Below are 11,142 nucleotides of genomic sequence, written 5' to 3'. Positions count from 1 at the left end.
ATTAAAGACATGAAAGCAGTGACACTGACATCAAAATCATATAAACCTATACAAGGCCAACCCCCCTCTCCCCCCATATCAAATGTTGCTTAAGGGTCTATCAAAGCTTGGGCTGGCACTGGTAAATGGGAATTGTTTTGAAAACACTGTATACAGAACTTTTCATAAACGCAAAGAAACGGGAACTTTAATTTTTCTCGAGGTTGTTCTTGTGTAAACATGGCCTATACCACATGGAATAGGCCCCAGCCCTTGCAAGTGAAGAATTCAATAATTTCATTCAATCAGGAATTTTGCATCTTTAAATTTGGCGTTATACAATTAACACTTTACATCCATTTTAAAAGTTTGCAAACATCAATGTGGGGAGTTGCTGGCTTCCGCTGAAGCGTCTCAGTCCCAACTTGTTGCCAAAGGGCAGAAAACAGGGGTGGAGGGGGGTTAGTTAGAAAGAGAACTTGGATGGAGGGATTTTTTTTTCCAGGTGTTGTGTGCGTCTCCGCCCATCATCCGTCCATCCCCCATACCCACACGCCCCCCTCGGGTCCAGCCGAGCCGGGGGTCGAAGGCCTGGCTACGAGGGGAGGAGGGTAAAATGAAGGGGGGCGGGCCACTGTGACTGGGACTGAGCGCTGGTGGAGCCCACTCGGACATCAGTGAGAAGCCACAACGCGGACGGGACGGCAGCAGAGGCACAGATAGCTCCTATTTATTAGCCACCTGAACGCGAATCGCTCCCGTTTGGTTTTAATATTCATTGTATTAGGAATTAAATTTGTGGACAATTTCATCAGACTTAGAGTGGTATCGCGGAGTCTACTTTACTTCAGACAGGATGTCGGCACTCTCCGTAAATGACCACCTCGAAGGGATTTTATCCGATTTTGAAGGTATGTGAGGTTGTAATATTGAATTGCTTTACTGCCGCTCGTTTTGTGGCTGTAGTAAAAGCAAATGTGTAATGGCATCCTTGGGCTGTTAACTCGTTGAGTGCAAAGAGAAGCTTCTTGTCGGCATTGGGGCTGCAGAGGAGAATACCGTCGCATGACCTGCTATATAGTATAGTCGTTTGAAAAACAATAATATGCAAAAAAGTAAGGAAAAAAGTATCAAATACATATGAGAATGGTCCCTTTGTTTTACTTATGTTTTATTTTTTATTTTTTGACGTGGACAGTGGCAAATGTGATATATACACCCTAACCCATATATATAATATGGAATAATAGATAGAATATTGTTAGGTGTGGAACTATACACACTACACTTGGGAAGTCAATTCCAAAATGCGGTGGTCTCTTTACAAGGGGTGTCAAACTCATTTTTACTGTGGACAAATTGTAGTTAGGGTTTCGGTCAGAGGGCCCTTCTGAGTATTAAACCATAAGAATGCTAATCGCCTCAACATGTTATCCTATACACAACAATTTGATGGATAACTAGTTTTGTAATCTGACATCAAGGAAAATTGTTTGATAAATTGTTGTTCAATGGACAGTACATTATAAAGGTGGGTGAAACCAAAAATGCTTCCCACAAACATCTCAATGCTATTAAAAGTGAAGACAATTTGCAATCATAAAATAATGTGTTGGGCAGGATCTGGCCCCTGGGACTTGAGTTTCACACCCATGCTAAATTAAAGAAACCCTTTGAAGAGCCTTTACCAATACATCCCCATTACATACATTGCAATTGACTGAGTCATTGAAGTAGTGGGCCTCTTATTGACTTTGTGATTATTGGAGTCACACCCAGAAAAAACACTCTGGCTAGGTAAGCGATAAACAAACAAAATCATCTCCAAAAGAAATCCCTCTTTTTGAAAGGGAACAAATGCATCCCGTCAAGAGACAATAGCGGCTCTTTTGCAGCAGGAAATTTGGCTTTGTGAATGGGCACCCTGTTTGAGTCTGTGCCATACCGCCTTCTTTCTCCAGATGTTCATGCTCACAGCTAAGCACCAGCTCACATAGGCTTGACTGATAATTCACTTTTCAACATTTTACTTCCTCTTCTCTTATCTGTTATCGGTGTACTGTATCCAAATAACCATATCAATACAACGTACTTTATAAAACCTGGTCCACACATACATATTTTTAACATCTTTACTAATTTTGAATATGTGAGATACCCCACACATAAGGATGAAAAAATAGTTGTGTGTGCTTGCTGATGGACACAGCACAAGACCCACATACAATATCTCCGCCAACAATCTTGAGTCTAATCCCTGTCTGTCATAATTCCAAGATTTACCTGTAAGAGGCACCTTAGTGCCAGAGGGCATCCAGACCTCCAAAAAATACAGAGAAGGGGAGTAGAAGAAGAAATAGAAGAAGCTAGGCTAACTGTCACTGACACTGCGACTGTCCGCATGTTTAAGTGTCCTTGGGCAAGACACTGAACACTAATTTGCTCCCAGTGGGCCTGGCAGCGCCTTGGATGGCAGCAGTTGCCCATTGGTGTATGGATGTGTGTGTGAATGAGAGGCTTTGTAAAGCACTTTGGGCACTGTGATGGTGCAGATAAAGTGCTACATAAGTGCAGTCCATTTACCACTTACCATTTATATCCGAATCAGAAACTGTCTTAAAGTTAGTCTTTGTCAGCGTCAATATAGGCTAAGATTTTGATGTATGTAAGTAATAGACTCCGGTGGACAAAGAGGAATGACAAATGCTGCTAGTTATCTGAAAGTTTTGCTTTCCTTCAAACTACATCTGTAGCTGGTCTTGGTCAAATCTGTCCGAAGATTAAGGGTAAACAATCTGTAGGAAAAGTGCAAAAAAAAAAAGGATACCTTTCATATCTGTGGACTTTTCTGTCATGAGGTGGGGAGATGTCAGAAGCAACACATTTTGTTACTCATCAGGGTGATCCATCTTATCCCGAGGCCCTGCAGGGCTAGTGCAACAAAAGCTGCCCTCTCTTTTTTTCAATATTAACTCTCTTTCCACATTCCTCTGTTAAGACAGGTGTTAATCTGTGCTTTTAAACAAATTAGTGTATCTTTGAACTATAGACCGCCACAGTAGCCTCTTTTTCACAGTTGTGTAAGGCTTTTGGACACTGCAGCCAGCCCATTGTCAGTCTTAAAAAGTCAAGTGGACAAAGAAATCAAAGGAAAGCAATGTATGCAAATGTTATTTAAAAATCTTTTTTTTGAAACACAAACTGAGATTTGCACCGCAATATTCTTATATATATATATCTGCACCATACATTGTCAATACAGGCTTCATATTCTATTCTATTCTATTCTATTATATTCTATTAACAAAGTCTGACAATGACAAAGTTCTATTCTATGATATTGACGTAACTTGATTCTGGCAAAACACAAACAACCAAAGGGCCAATTGAAAGCAAACCGTACCGGTTGTAGGTAAAGCTCTAATACTGTATGCTGTAAACTGCATCAATCGAGTTTTCATCTGCAACCATTAATACTCCTTGAAAACATGTCAGAGATTTCTCAGATTTAAATATCCTTTTAAAACTTTAATCTTGTGTAAGAAATTAAATGGGGTTCTTGTAGCAGCTTGCTTTGCACCGTGGCAATCAGATTTAACTGGTCTAAATTATACGGTAACAGTGGGACGACTGTTGATGCTGGGCTGGTAGGCTGGCTGTGGAATGTTGGCTGCAAGCTAGCTTCTCACCTGCACGGGATTCAATCAGATGAATAGTAGATACTGTCCAAAGGAGTGTGGTGAAAACTAAAGAAGGCATAGTTTTTTAATTTTACACCGTTTGATAATTTGCATGTTCCATGACCATTCTATGGTTGAGTACCCTTTTAAGTACTTGAAGAATAACTTGAATACAGTGCAGCTAGTGGGGAAACGCTACAAAATGGTGGATGCCATTTTCCCCGTATCTTTTTTGTTAAACCAAAATTATGGAAAAATTACTTTTTAATTACTCATTTATAAAAAGTCAGGTCTTTGGCAAGTCTCCTTATTACAATTACATACAGTAAAACTATGTCAATCCTTTGTGAGGAGCCTGTTTATAAAAATTTGTCTGTGAGCAAGGCGTTATGAATTTTGCCAGATTGTGACATGTCATCGGGGCTAACTTACAAAATATCGCCCTCACGCAAGCTTCCCAGCCATGAGTTGAAAGCAAGCCTGGGTGAAAATTCACCATTTCCAAGCAACTGTCAGCCTAATTGGGAGTACTATCATGGCAAAGCCAAAAGCTAAACAGAGCTGCAGCACAGATTAGTATTAGCTAACAGCGTTATCATTGTTAGCTTCTGATAACTGACACATAATGATCAATGAAGTGGTTGAAGTGATGGTGGCAGGGGGTATTTGTGTTTGATGAAGTGTCCACTGCTTGTGACTCCCCTATAAAGGTGGGTAAGGTAAGCAGTGGCTCATTTGCCTGAGACAAGATCACCCCCTTAAAAGAAGCTGAGCTCAGTAAGGCAAAAATAATATATATAATATAATAGGCTTTACACGCTTAAGATTTTGGGGCCGATCAGCTAGTTTAAAAAAACGATAACCGATCCGATCACAAGATGGAGCAATGTGTCTGTTTAACTCATTCACTGCCAGCCTTCCCAGTTAACAGGTATATTTGACTTCTAAAGCTGTCAATGGCAGTGAATGTGTTAAATTACTTGTTCATTTACTGTATATACTTGTGTACTGTATACTGAGTATCTTCAAAAGTATTCTCTATTCAGGTCATGTATTCTAATCAGTCAGGTCAAACCAACATTAAAACATGACATAAATAATGGGTGCTAACTTACTGCAATTAAATAACTTTTTTTGTAATTAAATTGCTTCACACACCGAAGCTTTAGAGCATGATTTGACATAATGCCAGCATGGTTACGTACAACCGTTAGTGCTAGCACTAGCTTGCAAGGCTACATAACGTTTTGTTGCCTGCTTGCATGCGGTATTAAAAGTATGTGAACATACCTCAAGCAATCCTTGAATTAAAGTCCTCCCCCGAGCACCGATGACCACCAGCACACATTTTCCCCTATTTTATTCTTATAATACACATGGCGCGATTCATTGTTGTTGTCGTCGCCATGGTAACGAGTGTATCCGGTCACGTTTGATTTGACAAGATGAATCCCAGTGATCATAAAAGACGGGATGCGGTGGTATCGGATTTTATTTCAGTAGTCTGACATAGTGCAAGCCCGGATACCCTGTGGAGGAAACTCATTTCGGCCGCTTGTATCCGGGAGCTCGTTCTTTCGGTCACAACCCACAACTCGTGACCATGGGTTGAGGGTAGGAACGTAGATCGACCGGTAAATTGAGAGCTTCGCTCTTCGGCTTAGCTCCTTCTTTACCACAACGGACTGATACAAAGTCTGCATCACTGCAGACGCTGCACCGATCCGCCTGTCGATCTCCCGTTCCATACTTCCCTCACTCATGAACAAGACCCTAAAATACTCCTCCACTTGGGGCAGGATCTCATCCCCGACCTAGAGAGGGGACGCCACCCTTTGCCGACTGAGGACCATGGTCTCAGATTTGGAGGTGCTGATTCTCATCCCAGCTGCTTCACACTCGGCTGTGAACCGCTCCAGGGACAATTGGAGATCACGGCTTGATGAACTCAACAGAACCACATCATCTGCAAAAAGCAGAGATGCAATTCTGAGGCCACCAAACCGGATCCCATCTACGCCTCGGCTGCGTCGAGAAATTCTGTCCATAAAAGTAATGAACAGAATCGTTGACAAAGGTCAGCCTTGGCAGAGTCCAACCTTTACCGGAAACAAGTCCGACTTACCGCCAAATTCTGACACCGATCGTACAGGGACCGAACAGCCCGTATCAGGGGGTTCGGGACCCCATACTCCTGAAGCACTCCCCATAGGACTCCCCGAGGGACACGGTCGAACGCCTTCTCCAAGTCCACAAAACACATGTAGACTGGTTGGGCACCCTCGAGGACCCTGCCGAGGGTTTAGAGCTGGTCCACTGTTCCACGGCCAGGACGAAAACCACACTGCTCCTCCTGAATCTTGAGATTCGACTTCCAGACGGACCCTCCACTACAGCACCCCTGAATAGACCTTACCAGGGAGGCTGAGGAGTGTGATCCCCCTGTAGTTGGACCACACCATCTGGTCCCCTTTCTAAAAAAAGGGGGACCACCAACCCAGTCTGCCAATTCAAGGCACTGTCCCCGATGTCCACGCGATGTTGCAGAGGCGTGGCAACCAGGACAGCCCCACAACATCCAGAGCCTAAAGGAACGCCGGGCGAATCTCATCCACCCCCGGGACCTTGCCACCTAGGAGCTTTTTAAACACCTCGGTGACCTCAACCCCAGAGATAGGAGAGCCCGCCTCAGAGAACCCAGACTCTGCTTCCTCATGGGAAGGTGAGTCAGTGGAGTTGAGGAGGTCTTCGAAGTATTCTCCCCACCAACTCACAACGTCCCGAGTCGAGGTCAGCAGCGCCCCATCCCCACTATACACAGTGTTGATTGTGCACTGCTTCCCCCTCCTGAGACGCCGGATGGTTGACCAGAATTTCCTCGAAGCCGTCCGGAAGTCTTTCTCCATGGCATCACCGAACTCCTCCCATACCCAAGTTTTTGCTTCAGTGGCCACCAAAGCTGCATTCCGCTTGGCCAGTCGGTACCCATCAGCTGCCTCAGGAGTCCCACAGGCCAAAAAGGCCCGATAGGACTCCTTCTTTAGCTTGACGGCATCCCTCATCGTGGGTGTCCACTAACGGGTTCGGGCATTGCCGCCATGACAGCCCATGGGAAGGGCGACCCACGTTACCCTTTCGGGCTGTTCCCGGCCGGGTCCCATTGGTGCAGCCGCAGCCACCAGGCGCTCTCCTTCGAGCCCCACCTCCAGGCCTGGCTCCAGAGGGGGGCCTCGGTGACCCGCGTCCGGGCAAGAGAAAACTTCTTCCTGAATTGTTTGTCATCATAGGGGGTTTTTGGAGCTGTGCTTTGTCTGGTCCCTCACCAAGGACCTGTTTGCCATGGGTGACCCTGCCAGGGGCATAAAGCCCCAGACAACTTAGCTCCTAGGATCATTGGGACACGCAAACCCCTCCACCACGATAAGGTGACAGCTCAAGGAGGGGGATGTGTGTAACATTGACTAAAAATACAACATGGAAAATGAAGGACCTGAATACTAACAGGTATAAGTCAATGAATTCAGTGGATATCAGAACTTAATAGGACTAGTAAATTTTTCAATATCAGTTTCATTACTTGGTATGATACCCTTCACAGTTAGACCATCAACTTGAAGCTTGAACGTTGACATGTTCCATCACTTGCCATTTTTAACTTCCAATTCAATCATTTGACCAACTATGTGTATCTAATTGTTTGTACATGATAAACAATGTAAAGTCAACATTTTAGATCATAGGGAACATTAAGATTGTTTTATTATTGCCATTTTCTACTGCTAAAACCCTCAATGTACCTTTTTAGTGTTATGCAATGAATGTTTTTTCGATTTGTGTAGCTCCAGCAATAGATTAGAAACATACTTCTTGTTCTTCACCTGAAGTGTACCCTTCTGTTGTAAGTGTTGTGAGCTTTGTAAAGGTAGACTACTTGTAAATAATAAAAGTTATATTTAATACTTGTTTGTACTTCTGCATGTTTGCATTATTGTTTCTCACAAGTACATTTACATTGTGTGTGACATTTTTATCAACAAAGTGAATCATATGATTTGATCAAAGATAGTTAAAAACGTTTGACAGGTGGCCTTTATAATCGGATATATATGTATATATATATATATGTATATTTATATACATATATGTATATATATGTATATATGTATACAGAAGTATATATATGACTTTCTAGAACTTTCTCCCATCTCCAGACTGCATCTCTGGAGCTCAGCCACAGTGATCTTTGGGTTCTTCTTTACCTCTCGCACCAAGGCTCTTCTCCCCCGGACGGCCAGCTCTGGAAAGGGTTCTTGTCGTCCCGAACGTTTTCCATTTGAGGATTATGGAGGCCAGTGTGCTCTAAGGACCCTTAAGTGCAGCAGAATGTTTTTTGTAACCTTAGCCAGATCTTTGCCTTGCCACAGTTCTCTGTCTCTGAGGTCTTCAGGCAGTTCATTTGACCTCGTGATTCTCATTTGGTGTGACATGCACTGTGAGCTGTCAGGTCTTATATAGGCAGGTGTGTGGCTTTCCAATAGAAGTCCAATCAGTACAATCAAACACAGCTGGACTGTAATGAAGGTGTAGAACCATCGCAAGGATGATCAGAAGAAATGGACACCACCCGAGTTAAATATGAGTGTCACAGCAAAGGGTCTGAATATTTATGGCTGTGTGATATTACAGTTTTTCTTTTTTAATAAATCTGCATTTTCAACAATTCCATTTTTGTCTGTCAATATGGGGTGCTGTCAACCAAAAAGAACCTAAATGATTTTAGCAAATGGCTGCACTATAACAGAGTGAAAAATGTAAGGGGATCTGAATACTTTCCGTACCCACTGAGTGTGTGTGTGTGTGTATATATATATATAATTGATCCTTGGTGTAATTTGTTGAAAGCATGTCACACGCTCGTATTATTCAGACCAGGGGCAGTTTCTGATATGGGCAATATCGGCAGCCACCCAGTGTGGCATTGTCTTGGGGAGCGGCAATTCAACCAATCTGAACGACTTGGCTACAGACCCATTTTGGAAGTAGGCAACTGAATGTAAACAATTAATCACACTTGATGGACAGTCAACGTTTTGCAGACAAACAAAAAGTAAATCTCCTATTGTATGCACCCTTTTAAATTGTGAGCCCGGCCCTGCTGGCTGCACTCTTTCTTATTACGTTGGTGTAATCATATTCTCTCCATCTTGTCTGAGCAATCATAGATAGATAGATTTATTGATTGATTGATTGATAGATTTATTTATTGATTGATCGATTGATGCACAATGCATCTTAGTGTACATAATTTATGATGTTCAGTAACAAGTAAAATGATAATAAATGTTACTCGCTTTGACAGTTTAAGCCACCTGAAATTTTGACAGTTTAAGCCACCTGAAATAGTAAATACCAATAACGAAGTGAAAAGAGTCACTTGTGAAACTGGAAAAAAAAGTGAAGGCACTTGATAGGCCAGTGAGACAATAGCGCATTCAGGCCTTTGGGTGACCCAGGAGATTAGAAGAGGCCAGGGGGGCTAAAAGCTGCCTCACAGTCCCTGTCACATCCTGGTACTGCTGGAGATCAGAGAGGGTCCCATGACTTACTGACCCAGTCAACCTACACACACACACACACACACACATTGCGCTCGTTGTCTTTGCTCATAACAAGTGGTACTCGCAAAAACATTCCAGCCTGCCTTAACGTAGTGGCGCACATCAACCAAGGACCTGGACTGTCAGTAGTTGGTAAAAAGTACACAGAGAAAAACATGTGATACAGGTAATTGAATACAGTAATGCACATAAACACTCATTTGCTGCTCCTAACCACTTTCTTTCCACAAGTTTCTACCTAATTGGCTATTTATTCCTTCTGGGGGACATCTTTCTCAAGTGAGTCCATAACCCCCACACGCACTCAGATAGCACTTGATGTGGCTTGTTGCCAAGCCAGCCATTCTTCCATGATGGATTAGAATTTGGCAAGACATCAGTGCATGCTGTCTTTTATTCAGACATGTCTGTCCCTTAAGACACCCTAAGCATTTTAGACTAACCAATGAGAGAATGCAGACAAAACCATTAGTGTAGGTCAAATACAGTTTTAACGTTTTAGTGATAAGAGAAACAATGTCCAGATAATCAGAATTTTTGTAAAAAAAAAAAAAACTTTATTTAAGGCAGCAATGATTTGGCCCCTGACCCCCGCGCCCATCTGGGGCACGCAAAATTTCAAGGTGCACCAGATGGAAGACTCATGCATATACAGGGTTTCGATATTATAGCGTCAAGAGTAGAGATGTTTCTTCTAAATTATATCTACATTATGGACAGTAGAGGTCAACCTTTATCATACACAAGAGATTTCGTCCAGCGCTGACCTTTGAGTTAATTTATTAGTTTCATATTTTATGGCAATCAAACTTTGCTGCCATGCTCTGCCCACACCCCATGACAAAAAAAGCCACATTCTTAGCAATTTAGCATCACCCATCTTTCTAATGTACTGAATATGGTTCAAATTTCGTGCCAAGTTTGTTTTAGATGGAAATCGGCAAAATGATGCGACAAACCAAACCGGCAGACTTCCTGTGTGATTTTCGGCAGAAGTTCTTGAGACTTTTTCTTTAAAATTTTGATCTGAGATGAATATGAGTTTTTCAGCATGGGAAAACCCTCAAAATGGCAATATATTTGGCCTTAGAATAATAACAACAAGCAAACGAGGGCTATGAACGAATTGATGGTAACTTGAATTGACTTGCGACTCCGCGGAAAAAAACGAACGCCAAATCAGAATTTTCTTATTCGAATCACAACGAATCGAAGAATAACATATTACTTACTTTGACTGATGCACCGAAATGAAAATTCTTGATTGAAACCGAAAACCAAACCTGCACTCAATTTGACTGCACATTCAGCTATGCTTTATAGAGCATTGCTTGTTATTGGTACATGATTCTTTACACTGAAGTGTACATACTCACACGTGCTGATCGTTGATGTGTTCATCATTTGACATATTATCTATGTGACATGTTATTTCGGTAGTTTTAATTTGGTGAAAAAAATATTTTGGTCCGAAAACACTGAAACATTTTGGTGGCCGAAATTTCGGTTCATCACTACAAGAACTATAGCCTAACATAACCTGTCTCGCCATATTTACTTAAAAAAATACAAGATATGTCACAATGTTTAGCCTATGTTTATGCCGACGACATTTGGATTTACTGCTCATAATTTCTGCGCCTGTATGCTGTTGTAGCTCCACCAAGATATCTCCATAAACTTTGTTTTGGAAAAAGAAAACACAGAAGGAAGCATCCATTAGCCTATCGTCGTGGAGGACCATAACCGGAGCAGTAAAGAAGCCATTGCTGAAAGGACCGACCGCGACAGAATGAATGGGAGAAAGTCTATCCAACACAGTATGATAGATGACGAGAGCTGGCTAGGTAGCCAGCAGGCTAAGT

General features: G+C 42.4%; 1 protein-coding gene across 2 annotated transcripts in view; it reads left to right on the top strand.

Annotated features, from left to right (window-relative positions):
• Positions 1–645: 645 nt before the first annotated feature.
• septin12 (septin 12) overlaps positions 646–11,142 on the top strand; it is a 109,522-nt gene continuing 99,025 nt past the window's right edge. The window contains exon 1 of one of the 2 annotated variants that reach the window (XM_061749152.1): positions 646–890. In XM_061749152.1, coding sequence (XP_061605136.1) covers positions 836–890 — 55 coding nt within the window. In that variant the 5' untranslated portion in view covers positions 646–835. The remainder of the gene's footprint in view (positions 891–11,142) is intronic. The other variant, XM_061749153.1, reaches the window with a different exon arrangement.

The sequence above is a fragment of the Phyllopteryx taeniolatus genome, chromosome 16, assembly GCF_024500385.1.
Source record: "Phyllopteryx taeniolatus isolate TA_2022b chromosome 16, UOR_Ptae_1.2, whole genome shotgun sequence".
Classification (NCBI taxonomy): domain Eukaryota; kingdom Metazoa; phylum Chordata; class Actinopteri; order Syngnathiformes; family Syngnathidae; genus Phyllopteryx; species Phyllopteryx taeniolatus.
Note: the sequence above shows the minus strand (reverse complement) of the source record. Positions and strands in the feature narration are given on the sequence as shown.